The 27,803-nt window shown below is 45.0% G+C and overlaps 1 protein-coding gene across 1 annotated transcript in view; it reads left to right on the plus strand.

Annotated features, from left to right (window-relative positions):
- The first annotated feature begins 385 nt into the window (after positions 1-385).
- SLC35F1 (solute carrier family 35 member F1) overlaps positions 386-27,803 on the plus strand; it is a 202,676-nt gene continuing 175,258 nt past the window's right edge. The window contains exon 1 of the mRNA XM_081856223.1: positions 386-1,110. Within this exon, the coding sequence (XP_081712349.1) occupies positions 962-1,110 (149 nt within the window). The 5' untranslated portion in view covers positions 386-961. The remainder of the gene's footprint in view (positions 1,111-27,803) is intronic.

Here is a 27,803-nt window from a genome sequence, read left to right on the forward strand (position 1 = left end):
GGCTGTGGTTCTTTGTCTTCCCTCAGAACTGTTCTGCAATCCTGAGATCAGGATTATTATTTTTTGCCACTTGAGGCCAGACAGAAAGTTCCACCTTGCTCTGCCACGCCACCTTTTCAGAACCAAGTATGTGAGGTGCTGCAGCAAGACATGAGCTTTCACCTGATTTTTGGCGCCAGATCTGTGGGGTCTGCTCAGCCCGAGTTGTGCTTGCCGCTGTCCAAGGCCGGGTGGTTCTGAAGCTAATCAGGCGTCTGAAGGGAAACACCTGGAAGATGGAGAAACTACAACTCCCGGCAGACAATTGAGAAAGAGAGAGAAGCAGACACGGGGGAGGGGTCGGTGGGCGGATGGACGGCCGGCCGGCCGGCCTAGGAGAGGCTTGCCAGCACGTGCTCCCTCTGGTGGGCGCGATTCGAGGAGGGGAGGGAGGCGTGGGGCTGCTTGGCTTCTTCCCTCGCTCTTTCTCCCTCTCTCCTCCTGGCTGCTGCTGCTGCACTTCTGCGTTGCTCAGCGCGCGCGCGCGCGCACAGGCAGCCCCTCGGCCGGACTGGGCGGCCAGCTCGCGGCAGGCGCTGCACCTGACCTGTGAGGAGAGCAGGCAGAGGCGCCGGACGGGGCTGAGGGGAGACAAAAGAAGAGGAGCCGCGAAGCCACCCACACGAGGCAGCCGCTTCTCCGGGCTGCCTCAGACGGACGCCCCGCCACCCCCCGCTGCTGGCGGACACTTGCTGCTGCCTGCGGAGGAGGAGTCGGAGTCGGCCCCTCGCTTCATGGCTGAGCAGCACTGAGGAGGCGGCGGCGGCGGCTGGAGCTGGAGCCCCGAGGAGCAGCGCTCAAGCCCGGCGCGCAGCCTCTCCCGCGGCTGCTGCTCCTGGATCTCCCGCGGGATTCTCGCCTGGGCGGCCGGGCGGCGCACGATGCGCCCTGCTGCTCGCTTCTGAGCGCCAGCCCCGCCGCGATGATCTCTCCGGAGCAGCAGCAGCCCAACCATGTCGTGGCCACCATCGAGAACCTGCCGCCCGAGGGCAGCGGCGGCGGCGGCAGAAGCAGCATCTCCGCCCCCTCGGCTTCCAGCGTGCGCCAGAGGATCCGGAAAGTGTTTAACAGGTGAGCTGCTGCTGCTGCTGCTGCTGCCCCCGCCCTTCGCGGCCTCTCGCTCGCGCCCCCCCCCCTCCTCCAGTCGCCTGGCGGGGAGAGTGCAGAGCCAGGCTGCAGGAGCCGCGTCTCCTGCGGGAGAGAAAAGGCAAACGCCAACACCCGCCGGCTTAAGATCCCTTCTTCCGGTCCATTGCTGGAGAGCCAGGCGGAACAAAAGAAGGGCGCTCTGCACATGCTCCGCCGGGCTCTTTTTTTTTAAGTCGAAGGCGGATCTCTCTGACCTGAGCGGTCCAGCCACGGTTCTTAAGTCCTGGCTCCGAGTTGCACCCAGAGCCCCAACAGACGCTCCTCATAGGGATCGCTCTAGAAAAGTCTTGCTCGGTTGCCTAGAGTTTCTATGGGTATAAAGAAAGGGCCATCCATTTTGTTCGATTGGGTGGTTTGGAATGCAGGGGCATCCCGCTCGCTCCCATATATGGAGCAGTGGCTAGTGCCATGGGAGACTTCTCAAAGCCTCCCTAGGGCTAATGGAGATTGGGGGGCAAAATGGATGCTTTGTAGAGGCAGCAGCAGGTGGTACACTAACATGGTGGGTAGAGGATGCGTTGCCCCAAAACGAGAGAGAACTGCAGCCTGTGTGAGAGATGCAAAATGCTGACCTGCTCTCCTTTGGCATTTCTCACCCACACGCTTAACCTGAGTTAAGGAAGGGAAGAGGTGTAAAAGCCATCTTTTGAAAACTAAACTGCTGCTGCCCCCTCCCTTGCCCTCAGTGACTGCCTGCTTTTCTCTTTCAAGCGAGCACATTCATTCCATAAAGTGCCAGAACGGAGGGGATGGCACGGCCCCAATCCAGGAGACAGGGCAGCAAACCACAGAGTTGGAGTTGATGCTCAAGTAGAGCAACCCTTGAGTAGTGGGAGGAGGAGGAGAGCAGTGATGGAGGCAAAGGCAGCCCTTTCACAAAAGGACCAAAGTGTCTTAATTCTGCCACGAGGTTTGGTTGGGGGAGGATGGTGTTTGGGTACCCCTGTCATGGTGCAGTTAACTCTCTAAGAAAGGCCATTTTAAACAATGCTTTGTATAGACCCAGGACTCTCTCCATCTGCTCTCGCTCTGCGGATCTGGAAGAGGCTGGTTTTTGTTTGCACCTTTTTCTATGGAATTCACCAGCAAGGAGAAACCATTTATACTATGCGGTTTCAAATCTTAATAGTGAAATGTTCATACCCAGTGTGGATTCCTTGAATGATGGGCATGAAGTAGGGAGGATTTAGAAATGCAATTGAGATTAGTCTATTCTTTATTCGCATGAGGAGGTATTGTGTGTGTGTGTTTGCATTTGCAATATTCCCAAACAAACAAAGCCTAAAGTCTCCTGGGATTTTCAGTGGGTTTGGATTAGCACAAGCTTGCCTGCTGGTGATGATAGGGAAAGTTCCCATTGTAAAGATGATACGGCTTCTTCACACAAGGGCTGGGGAATGTTGGCGAGGGGAAATCAGGATTGCCTTTACAGGTGTTCTGTATTTATTTTTTTAAAGATTTGAAAAGGATAAATAAGAGTCTGCCAGAAAAGCCTATGACTCAAAATCCATTTATTTCATAACTGTATTCCTATATAAATGGTAAATCCCTAGTTTTATTTTCTCCAGATCTGATTAACTTGTATACTCTGCTAAATGTGTTGGCAAGCCAGGCTCCTGTAGAGTGAGAAATTGACTTCCGTCTGAGTTTCCTCATGAAAGACCCACTGTGCCTCTTGCTATTGTATGGGTCTGCAACCTTGCTGCTCTCATAAAGAGTACGTGCAGGGCCTCTCACCCTTGAAAAACAGAGGGACCCACGTATTAGTGCTCCCAGGCCAGGGTGCAAGTGTGCCTGTTGAGCGTTTGAGCCATTTGTGAAGAGAGATGCAAACTTGATCAGTGCTTGCTTACTTACTTTTATAAAATATAACTGAAGCTGCAACTTAGTGCTGTTTGTCATTTTGGCCCAGGAGTCACCAGCATGGAACCTGTGGCTGCACATACACCCACACAGACCTTTCCTGGGCTTGAAAGAAGCCATCTGTTGTAGCCAGTAGAACAAGGTTGAGGCATGTGCTTGTTTGCGATCTCCACTTGGTCTCTCCACTTTGCAAATGTTCTCACTGAAACCCCCCACTCCCCCCCCTAAAGGTTTGCCTATTGGGAGCATACAGCAGCCTTGTGTGGGATGTCCTCCTCCTCCTCCCCTCTCGTGTGCCAATTCCCTCATCCACTTCATGGTTTATAGTAGCTTTAGTTTGCCTCGCTGCCAGAAATGGGTATGTGATTGTCACTAGGCACAGCTTATCTCCAAACCACATAAAATATTCAGTTTGAAGTGGTTTAAAAAAGAAAAACACTGATTTGAACACAGTATTCAACTAAATTTTACTCTGAGTAAGGTAAAGGTAAAGGACGGTTAAGTCCAGTTGAATTTGACTATGGGGTGCAGCGCTCGTCTCCGCTTTCAGGTTGATGGAGCCGGCATTTGTCTGCAGACAGCTTTCTGGGTCATGTGGCCAGCATGACTAAACTGCTGGGGGTGCAACGGGACACCGTGACAGAAGCCAGAGCACACAGAATGCCATTTACCTTCCCACCACAGCAGTACCTATTTATCTACTTGCACTGGTATGCTTTGTAACTGCTAGGTTGGCAGAGTAAGGCTAATACTCAGAGCAGAGGTTTTCAACCTTTTTGGGTCCACGGCTCCCTTAACCAACTACATTCTTTCTGCAGCACCCTTGTTGCACTCAGGATCCCAGTTATGTCACCCCTTGCCTGCAGCCGCACCAATGCCCCTGGTCTCTGAGATGCCCCCCCTCCCCCAAAGAGAGGTGCCTGGGAAGCAACCCCTGGCCTGCCCCAGAGGCACCATTCACCTGGGGAGCTTGTAGCCAGGGCTGCTGCAACAAACAGCTGTGCAAGCCTTTGGGAGGCAGAGACACGAGAGGGCATCAGAGGAGGGAGGGAGGGAAGGAAAGAGGGACAGAGGCCAGTGTTGCCCACGTCACCCCTGACCATCATTCAAGGAACCCCAGGGTGCCACGCCACACTAGTTGAAAACCACTGACTCAGAGTAAGTCTATTAAAATGAGTGGACCTAACTCAGGCATGCTAATTAATTTCAGTGTGTCTACTCTGAGTAATACTGAGTTGAATGCCACCTAAGATATGGCTGGTGGTTACCATTTGTATGCATGATTTGGCTCTTGTGGCTAATGATGGTAAGCAAGAAGGTGGAAGCAAAAAGGTGTAGAGATAGGAGGATGCAAAGGGTCCCCAGCAGATGAACCTTTTGGAGGGGTGGGCAGAGATGCTTTTGTATATGTTTTTCTTGGTGATTGCTTGACATATTCCAAATCTCAACCATGGAATTTATTTCAAGACAGATCCCTAATTAAGCACTGCTTGTAGATGAAAGGTGGTGAGATATGGGAGTGCATTTTAATTTTTCAAGCTTTTCTGAATTTGGAGCTGATTATTTTAAGCACCAACCCTGATGATGTTTTCTGTAATTCCTAGAGCAATGTCACTGCCAGTCCTCAAGTAATGTCACTGCCTTCATTTTAATGAGTTCTTCTCACTCCAGGAACATCCTGAAAGCCTGTCGGAGATGGAAAACGTTTTTTACTTAATTGGTCATAGAAACAGATACCCTTGAAGCAACTCTAATGTTATGATGTGAAGCAAATAGCAACTCTTGTCTGAAGGTGTTGTGGTGAATTCTGTCCAGGATCTCAGCCCCAAATGGCGTTGGATATAGGAAGGGCACTTTCCCTTCTTTTTCTCTGTAGATTTGTTTTTGGGGATCAACTCATGAGTGGTGTTAGGTGCTATGAAATGTCAGGAAGAACAAGAAGCACAAATACCTCCTGCTTCTAGTCCATCATTCCTCTCTTAAGTTTCATAACAGCATACGCTGAGAGAGAGAGAACACTGTTGAGAGACAGTATGAAGTAAAGAATATGTCTAGAGAAATGATCCCTTAACATGGACCCACCTACAATGCAAGTGCACTAATTGGTGAAGATGTGGGGGGGGGGGAGCGAGTCAGAGGGGACTTTTAGGACAATGATGACTGTTGGCTTTTGAGCGTGTTGTGAGACTTCCCAAGGAGGCATGGACTTTGGCCACAGCAGGTTCAGAGTGCAGTCTGCACTTCAGCATCTATAAAGAAGTGCAAAACAAGAAACTGGATGCTCATCTCTTGGCATGTTCTTAACCTTAGTCAGTTCAGTGCAGGACAAGGCAACTAAGTTGAACCTCCATATGCAGTTCTGTTTCAGGGTTCCATCACCCCATTCCACTCCCCCACCCCCAACATATATCTCGCCTCCAATAGGCATTCAGGACTCAGTGCCCACTGAGCAAGTCTAGTTTGCATTGCACTGTTTTTAGGATTTTAGGTGGGTTGGGTGGACACACCAGTGCTCAGTGCTGGCTATGTTAAAATCTTGGATATCTTCATTGAGTTCTATGGTCCTCTCTTGTCCTAGGATCATTTCTCATTGTGAACCAGAAAATGACCCATCCAAACAATGGGATGGTTGCTCTTTTTATGGGGGGGGTGTATGATTCTCTCTCTCTCTCTCTCTCTCTCTCTCTCTCTCTCTCCCCCCCCCCTACTTCTTGTTTGTTTAGCAAAATGTTAGGGTCAGTGCCACTGAGATGCTGGAGACAAAGGCAGAGAAATCATGTCCTCTTTTAATATCTTAAAGCTTGAGTGTGTAGAATCTGCTGCCTTGCTTTCAAACAACCGATGTACCCATTTGTTGGCTCCTAAAGTTCTGTTTCCTTGTTAGAACTATCATTTTTAAATCAAATTTAATAACAAGTAATTTATAAATTTATAAATAAAAGACTCATTCTAAACTCTTCCCTCCTGACGGTGGGGCTTTGAGGAGTGATGGGGTCACCACAGCATCCACTCTCAGGGCTGCTCATGTTGGCCACGGTGGAAGGTGGTGGTGGGGAACAAGTGAACCCACATTGGGGCCAATGCAGTCACATGTTGGCAGTGAGACTGGCTCTAAGCCACTTTAGTCCCTCTCTACCCTCAGAATGCTCCATTTTGGGGCTTTCTGCTGGCTCCTGCTAGTTGGCCTCGTAGCTGCCCCATGTTTGGTGGAAAGATGAGAGAGGTCATCAACAATCGCTGGAGACTATCCTAGCCAAGATAGTTGAGCAGAAGGGACACTTCCACTAACTTCAACCCTCTTCTCTCCTCCTTGCACAAGGGAGGGCAGGATGCTCTGTAAACGGGCTTATAGAAGAAAATATACTGTGAGTCTTCTACACATGAAACTTCTCCAAATTCTCCCATAAGTTGTTTTTAATTTGTTAGCTGCTTTTCAAAATGTAGTATTTCTCCAAGGTATTGGAAATATGACTTCAAAACAAGAAGTCATCTGTTTTAGGGTCCTACAATTTTCTAATTGAAACTACCAAAATACAGAAAGCCCACAACTTAACGTGGGGGGTTGTGCTACAGGGATTGCACCTAAAGCCAAAATTGTGCATAGTCAAAACACACTGGGTTCAGTGGCGGGTGGAATTGCCTAAGTTATTTCCTCCAGAATCCTGCCCTCTTTCTGCCCCCTTTTAATTTAATTTAAAAAAAAAAATTTACCATGCACGTAAAGTTGAATGAACACAAGTTAAATGTGCATAAGTTATGGGCTTACTCTACGCAGCTTAGTTTAAAAATGTAGAGGAAAACCACTTTGAAGTCAGGCCAAATACAAGATGATGATGATATACAGTAAATAAAATATTTTGAGAAATATTCTGCCACCCGAAACCAGCAAGTTCATCTGAGTTGCATGATTAAAGAGGCAAATTATGGCATTTCTGCTATTAATTAAAATAAACCTGAAGATCCAATGTATTTGACTTTGCAAGTCTTACAGAATGAATTCTCATAACCTTGAACACTTGAGCTTTCTTGTGCAGAACAAAAGAACTATCCTGTGGGATTTTGTATAAAGAGAAACAAAGAGCTATTTAATTTCTCTTAACATAAGGGCAGTGTAAAAAGTATGAATCCGAAGGTTCTTTTTCACTGCATTACTCCTCCCCCCCCCCCCCGCTTCACCTTTGGGAAGAAAAACAGTGTCATCAAAGGTTATGTTTGTAGTTAAAATATTAATCCATACAGAGTTAATATGACTAAGTGATGGTTCAGTGATTGTGACCTCAGTAGTTGTAGTTGGCAACCATAGTGCAAACTGGAACAATGAGACACGACTCCTGGCTTAGCTTTATGTCTGAACAGGGATCATGGTTTGTTTCTCCTTAAACAAACCATGATATGATGCCTGATTAATTGAGTGAAACAAACCACGACTCCCAATTCTGACATAGAGCTAAGCCAGGGATTGTGGTTTGCCATTTCTGCTCATACTAAGTCATAAGCAAAGCAGGAGCCATCTGCATATCAACAATAAACTGTTAACCATGGTTTCCCACAGGGGTGGGAAACCTCAGGCCTGGGTGCCAACTCTGGTCCTCCAGGCCTTTCTGTTAGGAACTCAGGACTCTCCCTAGGCCACTCCCCCTCTCCCTAGGCCACACCTCTCACCAGCTTTGCTTTGTGCCCTCTTTGAGGGCTTTTGATTGCCTGGAATATGTCCTTGATGATGCCTCATGTATGCCAGGATATATGTGGGCATGGCAATCTCTGTTATCAGGTCTTTATTTAAAGTTTTGGGGTTTACTCAATGTTTAGTGGGGTATATTCCCAGCTGAGCATCTGACTCTTGCTCTAGTTTCCTTCTCAGGGTGAAGGACCAGCATCAAAGAGTCAAGCTGTTCTATGCTTAGCTGTTTTATCATTGCTGCTTCCCTTCCCTTGTTTTTATGCTATTTTTGTGAAAATGTGCTTGTTTTTATTTATTTTGTTCTACCCCTCCCAACCCTGGGATTGTTTAGTGGTGGTGAAGAGACAGGCTTAAAATATTCCTAAAGAAATACATATTTGCTCTTCCTGACCTGATGCCCACTAGGCTCCACCCCTGGGGTACCAGGCTTAGTTAGGCTCATGCCTTGACTGGCCAAGTACTCTCCTCTGTGCTTTCCAGGCACCATTAGGCCCTGCCCTATCTTACAAGCCTCCACTCCCTGATATGTCAGACATTCCCAGCTACTTTCACCATTCGTGGTAGGATGCCTCTGAATACCAGTTTGTTGGAAAATGCAGGTTGGGAGAATGTGATTGTGCAGGCAATATAAGCCTGCGATGTTTGCTGAGGTGGATGGCGGTGGCAGGAGCACAGAGGGTTTCTCGGGAGGCAGCCTGGCCTTTGGCCAGTGATCTCCATGCAGCTCCAGAGTTCCCTTGTGACTTTTCTCCCTTTCCTATCATTTCCCAGGCAAGCTCCAAGCAGGAAGTGGCAATAGAGAGCAGCAGTGCACACATGTAGAACCTGACGCCATGACGTCACATTGCACATGCGCTGCTGGGCACCCGCAGACTGGGACCCAAGTCGGCACCCCTGGAGGGAATAGCTCTCCAAATTTAATGAAGGCGCTATAAGTTGGATGTATTGAAGCTGCCGAGAAAACAATTGGTGATTGAATCAATGATGCAGACATCCTGGTTGTTGTTTTTTAAAGGAACAAGGAGAAGCAAATGCTGAACTATAGTGTCTGCTTCCAGGGAGCAGCTCCCTTCTCTTCCTAGGTTTAGTTGTGATGGTGAATTGGAATCTCCAATTTCTTAAGGAGTATTCCTCTGAATATCAGTTGTTGGGGGAATGGAAGGAAAGTATCACAGAATCATAGAACTGTAGAGCTGGAAGGGACCATGAGGGTCCTCTAGTCCAACGCCCTGTAATGCTTTTTGCCCAAGGTGGGGCCCAGAACCCTGAGATTGAGTCTCATGCTCTACCAACTGAGCCAGCCAGCCTCTGCAATTGTTTTCTGGGCAGCAAGTTCATGCAGTTGTCTTCTTGCCACTGTGGGGAACAGGATGCCAGAGAAGGTCATAAGATGAGCCTGCTCTTACAGCAGCCCAACAGATGCCTGTGAGAAGCACGTAAACTGGACGTGTGCACAGCAGCCCTCTGCCCACCTGCAATTCCAGGCAACTGGTATTTAGAGCCATGGTGCTCGAGATAGAACATGGCTGTTGTTGTTTCCAATTGAATGCTCCCCAGATGTTGAACTCCAACTCCCAAGCCAGTGATTATAAATGATGTGGGTTGCAGTTTAAAACATCCTGAGGGCACCAGGTTTGGGGATGTCTGGACTATATGGATTGACAGGTGTCTTCTTTCAAATGGAAGTCTAGTCACAGGACAGGATGAGATAGGGAAATGGGAGAGTATATTTTCCCACACTTGTTGGAGTGGGTTGAGGTAACATATTAAAGTGTAGGGAAAAGCAGAAGAATCATTTCAGAGTGGTGCTGATATGAAGGAAGATTCCCGAGTGATCTTTAAAATGCACCTGCAGTTTGGGTCACAGACTTCAATGCATTTAAACTTGGAGGCTTTTTCCTCCCCTCCCTCTTCCTATATACCTGGCATGCACTTAATTTAGCATATTCAGAAATGAACTTTTCTTCCACAGTACAGTAAATTAATAATGGAAAAGCCTATGTAATGAGCTGCATTCTTAACTTGTGAAAAATCTCACAAATAGAATTGGGGTGAAAGGAGGAGAGACGTTTTCTCATGAGGCATAAATTGGCAAGTCTTCCCCTGGGAATATATGTATGCCACAGATTTGGGAGATCTGTACTTTCTGGGTACCTGTTGTATGCATAAGATATTACCCCCCCCCCCCCCCCGTTTGTAACTTGGGCTTTGGGAAAGGGGTTAGTTAGTGCCTCTTGAACTGGGGAGGTTTCCAAAGAGCAGAAGCATAAATGGCTCCATAGACAACTCTGGAGAATGGACAGAGTAGCTCTGATAGAATGGACAGAGCAGCTTTAATGTGCTAATGAGGGGAAGACCAGATGCCAGAAGTGATCAGAGGAGCTCTTTGTGATTCTGTCTCTTTTGAGATGGCTGAAGCCTCTGTCCTTATCACTGCCACTACTGCTCACAGGCAGGGGGGAGACAGTGGTGCTCTTAGAGAGAGGTGTTCGTTTCCTTTAGATCAGCAAGTAACCTTAAAAATCAGCACCCGAATGCTGATTAGGGTAAAATTGCCAGGAGAGATTAGGGGAGGCAAACAGCCTGGATGGGATACTTTAAAAAAATAAAAATAAACTACTCTATTCAGCTTGTGTGTGTTGGATTCTTGCAGCCTCTCAAAAAGTGGCACAGACAATTGCACCTGTCTTTTTTTTTGTTTTGGAGAATGTTCTCCTTATTTTTGTGTGTGGCTGCTACTTTGCTTCCAGTATCGTAGCCAATTTGCTGAGATTCATAAATGGGAGAGGGCTATTGCTTGCATATCCTGCTTGTGGGCTTCCTATAGACATTTGGTCGGTCACACTGAGTACGGAATAATGAACTGGACCTGCCCACTGAGCAATGGCTTCAGAGATTCATCTTGCAGCTATGCGGAGGAGGGCTTTCATGGTGGTGGCACCCACCACATAGAATGATCTCCCTTCTGAAGCATGCACTAATTATATTGTCTTTTTGGCTTAATGCATACTTTTCTTTACTGCATAGGCATTTTCTGGCCATTAACTTTGCTTTAACAGATGGCCAGTTCCTTTGGCTGTTGTGCTATTGTTCTGAGATTTTGTAAAATGTAAAGTGACAGAGCAGTGCATTAAACAAATAAATGCATGGGTCTTCAGTCTGATGCAGCAGGGCAGGTTTTACATTCCTATGAACCCAATGGCATTATCTGCTGCAAGCCAATTAAGCAGCAGATATCTGCTTAAAACAAAATTTAGTTAATTCAAAGGCAGCCATCTATTTTAAGTGGTTTATCAGCAATTACCTCTCATCTGGCTTCATATGTGGTAAATAGGGGAAGGGAATTAAAATGGATAGTATTGGAACTCAATTTACTCCTCAGGAAGTGAGAACATGACATCACCTTGATTTAAATGTATATTGTTCTCTCTGTCCTCTGTTGTCTCCCAGGTATGACTTGATTCAGGGACATTCGTAGACCTGACATGCTTGAGCAGCCTTTTTGAGTGGCATCTTTTCACTTCTGAAATGCCATTTTTGTCCTTCATCTGATATGGGTGCCACAAGGGCTTTTTTTCAGTCAGAACTCACTGGAACTGAGTTCTGTCACCTCTTCGCTGCGTTCCGACATCCCTGTAGTGTTGTGGCATGGCTCCATGGTGCTTGTGGCTACGCAATAGCATGACAATCTGTGTGGTGCATCGGAGGGCGGCAGCATAAGAGAAGGGTGATCTTTCCTTAAAAAAGCTCAATAACTTTGAGCACTGATTTTTTTAGGGGGGGAAAGCCGTGGGTGCCACTATCCTGTTTGACAATGTCTTCCAGAAAGCTCTAGTCAGTACTGTTTTTCCTGGAAAAAGAGGTACTGAACTCACCATGAACATCTCTCTTGTTCTCTTATAATGGCAATGGAGCCCTGGGTCTAGCAGAGGCTTTAATTTTGGAACCTGAAGTCAATTTGTATGTGTGCATGTACCTCCTAACGTTCTTGCTTGTTTACTGCATTTATATCTCACCTCTTCTCTAAGGAGCTCAAGGTTACATACATGTTTCTCCCTCTTCTCAATTAATCACAACAACTCTGTGAGGTAGTTTAGGCTGAGAGGCAGTCGCAGGCCCAAAGTCACTCAGTCAGCATTAACCGCCGATTGGGGATTCAAGTCTGACACTCTAACCATTACACCAACCCTGGCTCTCTGATACCCAGCCAAATACCACTAAGGCATGATGACTACCTTGGCACCATTCTTCACATTGTTAGATGTGCCAACACTTCCAGAAGAAGAAGAAGAAATGCAGAGTTCCTTTCATAAATGAAATATTTATCAAAACCTCTGTCATGCACAGGCTTGGTTCACATGTCATGGCAAGCCAAACTGTTGCTTACTAGGTAGGACCATGAAAACATGTTTGGCATATAGAGCAGGGTGGTCCAACTTATCATACCCAGCGGGCCACAAGAACCCTTTGACACCATGCTGGTTCTCATATTCCTCAGTAGTAGGTGAGAGAACAGTGAGCGTCACACCTGTCTTAAGGAAGTATTTCCAGTTTTATATATGGGCTGGGAGCCAAAGAATGCCAAGCAAGAACAGAAATCTCCTCCACGTGTGCCATCCTGCATCATGCCACATCATGCCCAGCTTTTGGAGGTTTCTGCGTTACAATGAGAAGGGACGTTGATGTTAAAAAAAACCCAAACCCTTTGGATCCTGGCCATGGTGTGTTTATGTTCTTTTACCATGAATGTGCACACATTTTAGTGATACAACCTTAAAGTTTGCTAAAGAGCCTTGGGCAAATCATTATCTAACTGCGTTATTGTACAGATAGGAACATAAGAAAAACCTCTTGAATCAGGACAAAGGACCATCTAGTACAGCACTCTGTTCTCACTGTTTCCAATCAGATGTTCACAGGAAGTCCACAAGTAGAACCTGAGCTCAGCACTCCCCACCTGTGATTCCCAGCTATTGGTATTCAGAAGCATATTGCCTCCCACAGAGGACAATCCCATGCATACCATTCTGAGTGGGTTCCAGCTATGATAAAATGCATATTGCACAAAATGTATCATATACGGTATATCAGAAAGGCAGGATACCCTGTTTGTACACATACCCTTCCACTTCATTATGTGTTGAAATGTTCCTGTTTGGACCTTGACTCTTCAGTGTCAAGCGACGTTAAATCTGCAAGCGAGTTATTCTGAAGGCGTTGGACAGGTCCGCTTAATGGTCAGGTTGAGCTCAACATGAAGCATCGACTTTGGTGAGCGAGTGCCAATAGGCTCACAAGGCATATCAGACTTTAAGGATTTCATTTACAAAATTGCTCTACAATGGCAAGTGGATCGCTTCGGCTCTAATGCTGATAAATAGGCTCATTTGTGTCCAATAACAAGACCCTAATTATTGCCTCCCCAGCACCCAAGTTAATTGCAACCTGTAAGGCAATATTGGCTGGTGACAGAAGGAAAGCATTGCTCAAGCCATTTATATCATTGGTCATTAGACCTCGCAGCCTGGATGTTCATTTGTCAAAGGAGGACATGCCTTCAGCTTATCTGGAAACCTGCGTGGGCATGTGTTCTATTGTGCTGCAGGGATTTTCTTTTCATATATATATATATATATATATTCAAAGTTGGAAAAGAAATGTATTACAGTGGTACCTCGCAAGACGAATGCCTCGAAAGACGAAAAACTCGCAAAACGAAAGAGTATTTCATTTTTTGAGCCGCTTCGCAAGACGGATTTCCCTATGGGCTTGCTTCGCAAGACGAAAACGTCTTGCAAGTTTGTTTCCTTTGTCTTGCAAGTTTGTTTCCTTTTTCTTAAAACCGTGCATTCACTTCGAGGAGCAACTCATAGCACGTGGTGTGGTAGCCTTTTTTGAGGTTTTTGAAGACTTTGGTGATTTTTGAAGCTTTTCCAAAGTCCGTGCTTCGCAAGACGAAAAAATAGCAAGACGAAAAAACTCGCGGAACGAATTAATTTCGTCTTGCGAGGCACCACTGTACTTTTATGAACCTTCAGCAAAACTGACTCTCATGGCCCAGGACATGGCCAAGCATATCGGCACAGCAACTTTTCTCTGAATTTCCAACACAAGAGTTATATTAGATGTCAAAAGTCCTAAGCATACTGTTATGTTTATTCTGTGTTGTGTTACTCCTGCATAACATTTAGGAATGTAATGCAATTTACTCCTCCTCTATGGTTGGTGTGACTTCCTTCACATTCAGTGACATAAATATCCCAGCTCTTGCCTCTTCCTCTTTGGATAGCACCAAAGGTGCCTCCAAGAAGGCTAGCATTAAAATCAGATAAATACGAGTATGTCAGTATTTTCCTTAAGCTAAGTTGAATCCGAACACATGCAGCTGGGTTTACAAAACCAGATCCATGCAATCCAGAACTGCATATTCTGACAGACAGCCCAATCTCAAAAGAAGCTGTCTTTCCCAGCCCAGCTGTCAGAGATCCTTTTACATGGAGATCACAGGGTTTCATATCTTGATGCCTTCTGCGTGTTAAGCATGGCTGGTACCCAATGGCAGTAGGTGAAGCTCACTCCACAGCCAATGACAGGCAGAGCCAACTAATTTAGTTTTGCGCTCTGCCTGCTGCGTTCTACTTGGCAACACCAAGACTCCGGAGGAGGAAGCCAACACAGGCAGTGCCACCCCCTGGACTTGCTGTATGTAAAAAGGCAGGTAGGTGAAGGCTGGCTGAGGGCAGACTGAGGTTGATGGGGCAAGTGTCCATTTGAAACACTGGATCAACCTCCACTGTATATCTCTACTACAAATCTGTGGCCTTGGCCACAGCCGGTGGAATCTTTTCAAGTAGGATTTTAAGGATTGGAAAATGGAAAGATTCTGAGGCATGAATTATTCTGAGTGAGCAAGGGAAATCTACGCACAGATTTGACTGGTCATCCATTCATTGTATAAGTGTCCAGCTGCTTTCTTAACCAGTGGCTATAGCTATTTTAGGATATCCCTGGGGCTTTCCCTTTTTGAACGGGATTCTGGAACGACTGCTTCTCCTAGTGGATGTATTGAGGCTAGCCTAGGGTTTCCCTCACCCCACAAGCCAGATGCTTTGCGTTGCCTTCTCAATCTTTTTTCAGAACTCCAATGCAGAAAGAGGCCCTACTTGGTACTACAACCATGTCCACTCTGTGTTGCGGATGACATGAAGCTGATTGCGCTGTGGGAATACAGAGAAATACATGAGTTGCTTGCCAGAATACTGGAACATTTTGCCACTTCCTTTTTTTAAAAAAATTTATTAACCAGCCAATCAAATCAAATTAAATCACATCACATAAATTCCGAATTACAAAGCCGAATTTTAAATTTTGTTGGGGGGACCCATATTTCAAGATCCGAAGGGGGATTCTGATCATCTTCTTGCTACTGCGTTAATGTCCAAATCAATCCAAATCAGTCCAAACAGAGTTCATAATTCTATCCAGTCTTATCTTGCTGTTTCCACATCACATCTTGTTTATATATTTTCTCTTTTTTCTTTATGATCTCTTCTGATAGTCTCCTTAAGCCGATAAACACCAATAATAATCCTGTGTGAATTTTCCGTTCTTCCAATCCTCAAATCTAGATGGTTTCCATATATCATCACCTTCATAGATAACAGCACTCTTTCCATCATTAATTACAGAACTGCCATTCTTATTTTTTTTTAAAAAAAAATTATTAAGAGTTTTTTTTAATACAATAAAGAGAGAAAAACAGCATAAGCAAAAAACAAACAAAAAAGAAAAACAAACATAAAATTTAGCATCGTGTAATAACCAACTTTTCTTCATTTTTGGACTTCCTCACGTCTCTCGCTCCTACTTTCCAAATTTATAAAACTTTAACCAGCAATTTATCACCTTATTTCCATTCTTATTGTACACATTTCCAATATTTTGTCCCTAACTTTGAATATTTTTATCTAGGTCTTAAATATCTAGTTTTACCATAATATTTATTCAAAATTTATTTTTCTCATAGACTTCACTCATTCTCATAATCTTTTCACCAAACTTTATGGTGCCCTGTTATTTTCAAATCCCTCATCCTTCTTAACACTCGTAAAATGTACAGTGTTTTTGTAGGTAGTCCTTGAATTTCTTCCAATCCTCTTCCACTGCTTCCTCTCCCAGGTCCCGGATTCTGCCAGTCATTTCTGCTAACTCCATGTAGTCCATCAGTTGCATCTGCCATTCTTCCAGCGTGGGCAAATCTTGAGTTTTCCAATATTTAGCGACAAGTATCCTTGCTGCTGTTGTTGCATACATAAAAAATGTTCGATCATTCTTTAACACCCTCTGGCCAACAATGCCCAAAAGGAAGGCCTCTGGTTTCTTAGGGAAGGTATACTTAAATACCTTTTTCAGCTCATTATATATCATTTCCCAGAAGGCCTTAACCCTGGGGCAAGTCCACCAGAGGTGAAAGAACGTTCCTTCAGTTTCCTTACATTTCCAACACTTATTGTCTGACAGGTGATATATTTTTGCTAGCTTGACTGGGGTCATGTACCACCTATATAACATTTTCATAATGTTTTCTTTCAAGGCATTACATGCCGTAAACTTCATACCGGTGGTCCATAACTTTTCCCAGTCAGCAAACATGATATTATACCCAATGTCCTGTGCCCACTTTATCATAGCTGATTTAACCATTTCGTCCTGTGTATTCCACCTCAGCAACAAGTTATACATTCTTGAAAGTACCTTAGTCTTAGGTTCTAACAGTTCTGTTTCCAGTTTCGATTTTTCCACCTGGAATCCTAACTTTTTATCCAATTTAAAAGCCTCTTTAATCTGAGCGTAATGTAACCAATCTCACACTTTATCTTTTAGTTTCTCCAAACTCTGCAATCTCCAATTGTCTCCATCTCTTTCTAGTATTTCCCAGTATTTCGGCCATTTGACCTCCATATTGGGTCTTTTCACAGCTTTAGCTTCCATAGGTGATAGCCACCTTGGGGTCTTATTTTCTAATAAGTCTTTATATTTTGTCCAGACATTAAAAACTGCTTTCCTTACAATATGGTTCTTGAAGTTCTTGTGAATCTTAACCTTGTCGTACCACAGATATGCATGCCATCCAAAAGCATTGTTAAATCCTTCCAAGTCTAACACATCAGTGTTTTCACAGAACTGCCATTCTTAAGTCCCACTGAAGAGTTTCACCCACAATATAAAAACAGCTCTATTTCTCTATTTCTCCTCTCAGACTTAAGTCCTCCGACAGAACTTCCCAACATGGCGACGGCATTTTTAACTGCGTCATTCCAAAGCTCTTATACATTCCACGCTCTTCTTAAAACATGCTTTGGTTCGAAAGTTTATCTCCACACAGCCTTAAATCCACAGCTTAAGTCCTTAAAACGACAATTCTGACTCGTGAGGGGAGGGGATTCTTGTTTAATCACATAAGGAAAGAAAGGAAAGTTTTTCCCCCTCCCCCATAAGTCATTTGCCATACCGTATCTTGGCGTATCTTCTCATGTTTTATTCTTGTCTTGTTTTATCAGAGATCTCTTCTGTTAGCAGTCTTTCCTCCCCCTCCTTCCTTGAGATATGTGCATTCCTTCATCCAAATTGTTTCTTTTGAAGTTCTTGCAGGTAGTGGCGCGGATCAGGGACAGTGTCCAGGAGTGCCGGAATCCCACAGGAGGGCTTTGTGCCTAGTGCCCCCATCCCCACAAATTCGGGGGTGGCATAGGGCACAGCAGGCAAGGGCAGTCCCCCCCACCATCCTGGGGGGGGGTAGGGAGGCTAATTACTCCCATCATAGCCTCAAAATTACCTCGTGTGGGTCGGAGAGATGTTATTGTCAGCCATCTTCCAATGCGCCCCCTAGTGGCCCCCCATTTTGCCACTTCATTTATGACTGGAACATACAAAATGACACCCCCCCTCAAAATAACAGAAAGCTTGGAGTATTCTAAGAGATTCATGTCATCAGAAGAGAAGCCATACCATTGAAGGAAACCATACCATTTATTTTGTTGTTATCATACAGCTACAGCAACACACCCAACTCTTTTTTACTTATTTTTGGGTGCTGACGCATGCATGTTATCCCCACCTCCAACTCTTTGGTTAGGTGTTGGTTGACAATTGGTTTGAGACAGTGCTGGATGAAGGGATATTCCAAAACCTGGTACTGAGAGGTAACCAAAAGTGCAACAGTTATTTTGCAGGCTTCACAAGAAGGGCTGTATTTATATCCAGCCAATAAAGATATGAAGCTGTAGCTGACTATACTGGAGTGAAACTGACAAAAATGGGACTGAAAGGCTTTGTAGAGCTATATCGTCTATAGCCTTTAGGTTCCTGTTATGAGAAGCTGGCATCCCTTTGGGATAAGTGGGCTTGTGGTGGTTTGGTGTCTAGTCATTTTGTAGGGCGACTCTTGTTCAAAGAGGAGGCATGTGACAGTTGAATCATGTCCTTCCTCTCTCTCTCTGCACAAAAGTCACACGGATTCCTTTTCAAGTGGGCAGGAACTCTTTCCCCTTTTTGGAGAAAAGCCTTGTGTGTTTTCCCTTCTCTGCCCCCCCAGCCCCCAGAATTCCCTGCTATATTGTCTTATTCTTTTGAACCTTGGCTCCATCTGTTGGCACGGCAACACTTCTGCATGGATCTGCAAAATCTTGTGAATAAGCCAGTCATCAGCAGTTCATTAACACAACTTCTGGATAGATTTTTTTTTTTTAAAAAGCACAGGGCACATTAAAGGATCATGCAATTCAGATTAAGGTTCCCTGTGGCGTTTCCCATAGTACGTTTTGCATCAGCTTTTGATTGGAATTGCAGCACACAGAGCCTCATTGAAAAAAATATTCTGGACAATTAAACTCCTGCCTGCAGAACCTAAAAGATAATTGGCCTTTGAAAATACTTAGGGTTAGATGTTCAAAATGTGAACTCCACCGTTCTGTATTGTCTAGTTACACCTGTGCAACAGGGGTGTGTCTTTTCAGGTGTACTTTCTTTGTATCAAGGACTGCAGCATATCTTTAATTGTTACTTATTTGGCTGCTACCTGTTCTGTTTATTATTAAATTTGTATCTTGTCCTTCCTCTCAAAGATGCTCAGGGCCCCCAAACAGCAAAAGAATTAAAATACATTTTTAATTTTTTTTAAAAAAATCCATTACAGATGCAGACTGGGAAAGAGCTCATTTTAAACAGTTTTTTTGGGAGACAGAGAACTTCACAGACTCTGAAAAGACACCAGAGATGGCACCTGACTAATATTTAAGGGAAGGGGACTCCAAAGGGCAGATGCCACAACTTTAAAGACCCAATTCCTATATTGTGCCCAATGGACCTCCTGATAGGATGGTATCTGCAGGAGGCTTTCACCTGCAAAGTGCAGTGATCAGTTGGCTAAATAAAGGGAGAGGTGATCTTTCAGGTATCCTAATCTCACGCTGTATAGGGTTGCATACATCAAAAGCAGCATCTTGAATTTAGCTCAGTAGCTAATTGGCAGACAGTGTTCCAGCAAATGTTGCTGGTATACACAAACAGCCAACTTTGGAGTGGAGGTTCAGGGGTAGGAGAGAGGGAGAAAGTTCCAATGCACAAGTGGAATACCTTGCACAGGGCTTCCGCTGACAGAGTTGGGTGAATCCCACCTGAGGTCTATTTTGAAGCATAATATAGCTATGCAGAACCCCTTTTTTCTATTTGGGGGTAACCATTTGGGGGTTGCATGCCAGTGGCAAGTGTGATTGAAGCCAGTAGTGAATGGGGTCATAGCCAGAGGTAGACAGGTTCCTTGTTGCTCTTTGCCCATTTCCTCAGGTGGGGAAGACTGGAGCTTTGAAGAAAGCTGTTGCTTCAGCTTTGAAGTAGCTCTGTCTGGAAGCTCCATCCCTTCCTGACTGCCAACCAGACCCTCATCAGGTCCTGAAGCTCCTGGCTGGCTGTCCGTCCATCTCCTCTTCTCCCAGTGGTGGGCGTTGCTCATTGGGCAGAAGGCAGAGTGACCAAGAGCAGAGAGATTATAGAGAGAGCCAGAGCCAATGACAGGTGAAGCCATCTTCCTCTGAACATAATAATAGCTTGCTGGATCAAGCTAATGACCCAACTAGTCCACATCCTGTTCTCACAGTGGCCAACTAGATTTCCTTAGGGAAGCATGCACATAAGACCTGAGTGCAACTGGCTTCCCTTAAAATACCTGCTGCTATCACCTACTGACTTGAACAGAGAGAGCTGTAGGACTCTCTCTTTATATCATTGCTCAGGTTCATCTGTGTACCAGGCACATGGGAAAAAGATATATTTCCCTGAGAATCCACCCAGACCAGAACACAGTTAAAGCATAAATATCTACAGTATTTAATTAAGGAACATGACTTTCAGAACAAGTAGTCTTCTTACACAGAACTATGTAAGCACAGAATCCCACTGCCCATCTAAAGTAATTGTTTCATAACAGCTATAAATATATACTTTTCCTAACTCCCTTATATCATCCCCCCTCCCATATGTTGTGCTGGGAAGGATTGCAAGGAGCTTCTACTTCTATGTACTTGATTACAGGAAGATTCCTCCATACCGCTAGGATGTGCATTGAAGTGAAAGTGACTTAGAAGCCCCCTGCAGACTGTATAATATGGAGAAGGTCAAGGACTAAGGTGTATGCGAGATGCATACAAGGAAATGTGCACCCCTGTTTCAAGTCCACACTTTGAACATCCACATGTTCAGGCAAAGGTCTGGACATGCCTTCAGTTTCATCCCTTGCCATGTAATATAAGAACATTTATACTGGCTTACAGAGGCTTAGTTCAAAAGAAGTATGAAGAACTGCTTCTGTTCATGCATGGAAACGTTTTATTCTGTCTTCCACTGGCTGTGCCCACACCTCCAATCTCACTGCCCATGCACCATGAATGACTGTAGCTGGGTGGCAAATCAGCTGTTTCCATGTGTGCTTCTCTGGATCCAACCCATGGTCATGTAAGTGTTGCCGAGAAAATGCAAGGCACTTTAGCAATCATAATTACGGAGAGAACTATACCAAAGAGAAGCTAGAAGGCCATAGAACTTAATGAATTAAAAGTCTCACATGATTTATTTGGTCACCTAGTCAATTCTCTTCTCATTATTTAATGGTTTCTTATGAGGTTATAAGTAGGTTAATCCTTACAAATGTCTCCCTCTCATTTGTATTGTGGTCACAAGAACAAAGTACCTGAACACACCAGGCCTTCATTTTAGAGTTGCTGGAATCTTTTGTGACCTTAGGAAAGGGATGGGGACAAATTAACTTTAGAGCTGCTTTTAAATCTGCCAATGAAAGAGCACACTATGGATTTTCTGAAGGGAATCTGGAGAGGCAAAAAAGTGCCAGGAGAATAGACTTTTATGCTAGGGACCTTTGAGGAAAGATGAAACTGCTTTTATCCATTCCTCTTTCCCCCTTCCTCCCCTCCACAAACTTCCACTGCTTTTCTTTTGTTCTTTTTCTAGTGAAAGTTGCTGTATCCTATTCAGCACAGCACATTGCAAGCCTAAGCAAAGTGCAATTTGTGCTTGGTGCATTGATTGTTACAGACACTAATTGTAGCTGCTGCTCAGGGTTGGAAGGATCACATTTTTAAAAATGATTTTGTCCTCAACTAGGCTTCTGTTTCACCTCTGAAGTCTTCTTGTGTAGAAAATATGGTGATGCAGTCAAACATAACTTGATTGCATTCTTTAGCCAGGAAAATACCAAAGATCTAGAAAATGCTGTTGTTTTGTCTTGGTAGTATGCAATGTTTCAGTCATAGCAATACAATTTTGATGGGATGTTTTGGAAGCCGTGCTGGTATGAATGGAAGTCAAGCAGTTCTAACGGTGTATTGCAGGGGTGGCTGACCCATGGTTCCTGCCCCGCATCGAGTCCTTCAAGGACTCCCTGCCAAAAAATGTGTCTCTTTTTTAAAAAAATTAACAAGTTTCTTTTTGTTTTGCTGTACCTATGGATCCTACTATGATGCCAAAAGGTTTTTTTGCTGCCCATTTTCAATTAAAAACAAAAAACAAAGACACAATTGGCACATTCTAATATTCACCAAATTTAAAATTGACTTCTTAAATACATTAAAAACCGGAAGTTGTATTCAGCTAAGTCCTACTCAGATTAGATTCACTGAAATCAATGAACCTTAGTCAGGTGCATTCACTTCAATGGGTCTAGTCTCAGTAGGACTGCAGTTGAATACCACGCATAATATATATTGGTGTCCTTTGAAAAATAAATAAAAATTGACCACACCCACCTTTCCACTTTGTCTGTGTCCTCTTTGACATGTGTCCCCCCAGAGTGTTGCCACTGGGTCATTGTAGCCCTCAGCCTGAAATAGGTTAACTATCCATAGCGTTCAGGATAGACTTTTAAAGGTTTATTTCAATTTTTTCCCCATAGAGGAAGATCCTTCAGGTTAGATCTTAACTTGCTTGTTGGTGCCAGGCATGATGGAAAATGATGGATAGTTAACTAAAATAATGTCAGACGTATTCTTCCACCATTTCCGTCTGCCTACCCCCCCCACCTGTTTTCTTTATTCCCCTTGTGTCTGTCTTTTAGATCCTAAGGCCTTTGGGGGCTTGTCAAAATTGTAAAGTGCCATGTGCATACAAACAATAAAGAATAGCATAAAAACAAGAGGGAAGTGAAGATCTTCTGAAGAAATGCAGAAACATCAAGAGGCTTCCTCTTTGCAGCCGTTTCCTTTGTGCAGGTCCTTGGCTCTTGCTGCTGACCTGTGCAGGCCTCTTTGTTTCCAGCTGTGGGACCCCGTGCCATTTCCCACCCACAACCATGTGCTGCCTCTAAGCTAAAAAGCTTGTGTAGATACGACTCTCCATCTCAACTATGAGCAACAGAGTTTAAATAAGTGCCCGCCTACATCACCCACAGCCTGTTCAAAACCATCGTGGGCACCTGATCTTTATGACCATGTTTTTCAGTTGGCAGGGAAAAGAAAGTGAATGAAAATATTTTCCTGCACATTCGCTTTTCTTTTTAAAGCTGGGATCAGAGGCCGGTACCACAGAAGCAAACAACCGAGAAGCACTTGTGATGCACAGCGCAGATGTCAATAACTTCTCAATTCTGGATTGTTGAGCTCTGTGACTCTTAGGTTATCTTGGTGTAATGGGGAAAAGGGCTGCGGCTCAATGGCAGTGTGTCTGCCTACATACAGAAGATCCCCGGTTCATTCTCCAGGTAAGGCTGAGAATGTTTCCTGTTTGAAACCCTGGAGACTTGGTGCAAGTCAGTGTGAACAGTCCTGAGCTAGGTGGAAAAATGCCCTGACTTGGTCTAAGGCCTCTTTCTGCGTTCCTGTCACCAAGAACAGTTAGTTCAGCTGAATTTTAAGAAAAAGCCAGAATTTTCAACTGTCGTTTCTGATGGAAGGGCACCACCTGCTCTAGCGTCAGTCTAATAGCCTTGCAGCTAAGGGTGTCCTATCCTGTTCTTTCTCTGCAGTCACATCCCCACCTTGGGCAAGACATACAGGACTCAGAGTAGGAAAGTCTCCTGACTGGCACTGTGTGTCTGTCTCCTCTCTTGTTGTCCCAGTCAGGTTACCAGTAGCATGGCTCAAATGGTCTAAGCCAGCCTTTCCCAACCCTGGGTCCCCAAGTGCAAGTCCTAGTCTGCCAATGGTCAAGGATGATGGGAATCACAAGGGGCTCTTCTTTAGAGGGAGGCATTCTAGGGACAGTGACTGGGAGAGTGTCTGTGCTGCTGTTGCAGTTATTCCCAACTTTTAAAGTTTCAATATTTTCCCAAAAGAGACAACAGTTGTGAATAATAGAATTGTAGTGTTGGAAGGACAAGGGTCATCTAGTCCAACCCCCTGCAATGCAGGGATCTTTTGCCCAGTGTGGGGCATGACCCTGATATTATAGCCACCAGTTGAGCTATAATATGCCCTTCCTCCACCCCCAATTTGTCTATATGTACTAGGGATTTTGGGATGCGGGTGGCGCTGTGGGTAAAACCTCAGTGCCTAGGACTTGCTGATTGTATGGTCGGCGGTTCGAATCCCCGTGGCGGGGTGAGCTCCCGTCGTTCGGTCCCAGCTCCTGCCCACCTAGCAGTTCGAAAGCACCCCTAAGTGCAAGTAGATAAATAGGTACCGCTTTATAGCGGGAAGGTAAACGGCGTTTCCGTGCGCTGCGCTGGTGCTGGCTTGCCAGAGCAGCTTCGTCACGCTGGCCACGTGACCCGGAAGTGTCTTCGGACAGCGCTGGCTCCCAGCCTCTTAAGTGAGATGAGCACGCAACCCCAGAGTCGGTCACGACTGGCCCGTATGGGCAGGGGTACCTTTACCTTTACCTTTACTAGGGATTTTGTGCATTAATGTTAGATTCCTTCAGGCTTGCAGCTCTGCTTAAGACCTTCTGCAGTTTGGAAATGTACAGGGAAAGGGCTTTAAAGCAGCCATGTAAGGAGTTCTTCATACAAAATGACCTATTAAAAATAACTAATTGCTTCCAAGCAATATGGACTCTTAAGCAATTCACACAATCCTTTTGATGTGCACCTTTCTATAAGATGCTGCAGTATACAGTCACTCTTGTATGCAATGTAATGTAGTGGTTCCTACAGTAATTAATAGATTTTTTTTACAATGGAAGAGTGTAGAATACCAATTTGTTTAACATTTCCAGAACACTAGCTTGAACTGCCTTCTGCAGATCTTTGTTTTATCATTTATCAACAGAGGTGACTTGGAGGTTCACTTCATTTGATGAAAAGTCAAATTTATATTATCAATTTGCATTGACAACACCGGCAGTGCTGTCCATTTCCTTGCCACCACTTTGCCACCACCTCCTCACTGCCTCTGTACCTTGCTCTGAAGAAGAGCCAAATGGGTCCTCCTTCAGAGCAAGGCATTGCAGGTAGCTTAGTTGGTGATCGAGTTCCTGTGCTGCTGTGGTTTTCCGTGGAAAGTTATTTCACCTTAGGAAAAGATGTAAGCTTACTTTAACACAGACTTTAAGGCTTTCTAAGTTTCTTAACAGCCCTTCTCTACTGCGGCAAATCAGAGGGTGGCCTAGTCACTGTGCCCAGGAGGTACACTCTTCTGGCCACCATGTCCATAATGCATCAGTCTGAGGATGGACTGTTCTTGGCTGTTCTTCAGATGATGGCACTGAGGCAGAGCAGAGAAGGTGCTTCATTGAGTAAGTTGGTAGTCAGGCAGTAAGTGATGCCAGCGGCAGCGGCAGCAGCAGCAGCAGCAGCAGCAACCAAATAATGGAGTAAGTTGGCGAGGGCAGGACGGGCCATTTAGCCACTGTTCATGCCCACCATATGTGAATTGTCTCATTGTGCCCCATGATCCGACTGGCCCTGGCAGAAAGGGCATGCAGGTTATATTTGCAGGGAAAACTCCATTTTGAATTTTACCTCTGGCTATTACTGCACTGTGGTCTAAACCATACAGCCAAGGGCTTGCTGATCAGAAGGTCGGCGGTTCAAATCCCCATGACGAGGTGAACTCCCATTGTTCGGTCCCAGCTCCTGCCAACCTAGCAGTTCGAAAGCATGTCAAAGTGCAAGTAGATAAATAGGTACCGCTCCGGCGGAAAGGTAAATGGTGTTTTTGTGCACTGCTCTTGTTCACCAGAAGTGGCTTAGTCATCCTAGCCACATGACCCAGAAGCTGTACACTGGCTCCCTTGGCTAGTAAAGCGAGATGAGCGTGCAACCCCAGAGTCATCCGTGACTGGACCTAATGGTCAGGGGTCCCTTTATCTTTTTATTACTGCACCAGCAAAGCCCCTCATCTGTATTATGGGGATAACGCTACGCTACCTTATGAGTCCATTGCAAGGATTACTGACACAATGTGCGTGGAGCTCTTCAAACACTTGAAATGCGCTAATGCTAAGTATTATTATTCTCATCATTGGAGAAAAACTAGGATAACAAGACTGTATTCCACTAGGATATAAAGAATGGCTGCTGGATTGTTGTAACATGATCCTTGTTGTAACCTAATCTTCCTCCGAGCAAGGAAATTGCATATTGGGTTACCAGCCATGGTGTAGGCTACAAAGGGTGCCTTTTTAAAAGGAGCAAGCAAGATGACTGATGCATGCACAGCATTTTGTTCTTCCCATCTGCTCATGGGAGCCATGGCTATCTTACCGTCTGGGTCCTTCACCTGCTATTCAATAGAGATTGTCCTCAGGCAGAAGGATTGCACCAGCTAATTACCATAGCTATGTGACTATCCCTGGTTTGGCCTTCCTTTTCTTTTTTCCTCGCGCCCCCCCCCCCCCCCCGCACTGTGCCTAACAGTTGCATAACTTTACAGATGACAATGGAACAAGCTTGATGAGGTATGAGGTGTGTTGTACTTGCCATGCCGAACCTTAAATGCTTTGTATTGATCTGTACCTCCTTACATAACAAGTTGTTCCATGTTTCTGTAGATTCAAGCCCTGATAATTTTCTGTTCTCTTGGCCACTGCTTGCAGGTATGATGCAACATCCATTCCTGTTGAACAACAGGAAAGTGTTTGTGTGCGCGCGCACGCACCATTTAATGAAAACCTATTGATTTCATCTTTAAAGCTGCAGTGCTAATCTACTTACCGAAGAGTAAGACCCACTGAATGCAATAGGACTTACTTCTGAGTAGACATGGTTAGGAAGGCACTGTAAATGTGCTTTTAATTCTCCCACTGAAATCTATTGAGTTGTAACATTCTGAGATTTGACTGGGTTGTACCATAACTGAACAGATTGGGATAAACATATTAAAAGTAATTCCAGGGGATTTCTTCCAACGTCACTGGGCCAAACAGAAGTACATGTGTCAGTGAGCATCAATACATTAACTGCTCCACCCACTTTTGCCTCTGGCCCTGTCCACCATTGGCATGTGGCCCTGGGAAAGTTGTAAAGAAGGGAATGTGTCCCTCTGCCTAAGAAAGATTCCCCACCACTATTCTAAGTCTTAGACTATAAAGGCTAGTTTTTCTTTTTTTTAAAAGCACTAATAGATTAACGCCCAGCTACTTAAAACATGTTAAATAAGAGTTATGAAGTGGATGTAGCCCAGGCTGTCCACCCAGCATTCCACCAATGTGTTGTTGTATATTCCTGCAGTTCATTTGCCTTTGTTCCATTTCAGTTGGTGGGCACAGCAATCTCTCAGTTTTTGCAAATGATTCCGCAGTTCTTTGCAGTGCTGCGCTGCGCTGCCACGTGTATAAACTTAACTAGGCTTGTTGTATACGCCTCTGAGAGCACACAAAGTTCCCTGAAGCCAGCCTTCCGTTTTGTATCTGCAGAGGCTCCTTTCCTCAACCCACATTTTTAAATGTAGGGGGATCTATAGAAAAGCTTTGCAGGAGGGAATATCTTGTCATGTTTCCCCCTGGGATTAGCACACACAAGCGTGCACACAAGGTGCTCCTGTTCTGTTAAAGATGCAGGCGGTGACAGTGAGAGTACTTGCTGAACGGACCGTCCCTAAATTTGTCCATTAGATGCGAGGGGGATCCCCTGCTAAGTGGCACTCTCAGGAATGTGGGGAGATTGAATGGAACAGTAAAAGTGCAGCTGCGCCTGAATGCTGCCAGTGAGGTTGCTGCCAGCTGGTGGCCCTGCGTCATGCTGCTCCCTGTCTGCCACGCAGCCATCTGCTGTGGCTTTAATGAATGAATCCTTGCCTTCTCTTTTTTGGACAGAACAATGGCTTTGGAATTGTGATCTGCATTCCAATGGACATGTGCTCCCAGGCGCGCGCACACACACGCGCACACACACACACACTCTCCTGCATAGGATGATGGGGGCTGGGTTGGTGTTTAGGACCCAACTTTCCTTCTAATGCCTCGTTAAGTAATGGTAAGCTGTCCTTCCCCCCCTCTGTTTGGCATAAATGGAAAATGCTTCCATTCCCTGTTCTTTCTGCCCTTTGGTTGGTATATATATATATATATATATATATATATATATATATATATTCTGGTTTCTCTTCAGATTTTATAAATCTTTACT

The sequence above is a fragment of the Podarcis erhardii genome (genome assembly GCF_964252035.2).
Source record: "Podarcis erhardii genome assembly, chromosome: 3".
Taxonomy (NCBI): Eukaryota; Metazoa; Chordata; class Lepidosauria; order Squamata; family Lacertidae; genus Podarcis; species Podarcis erhardii.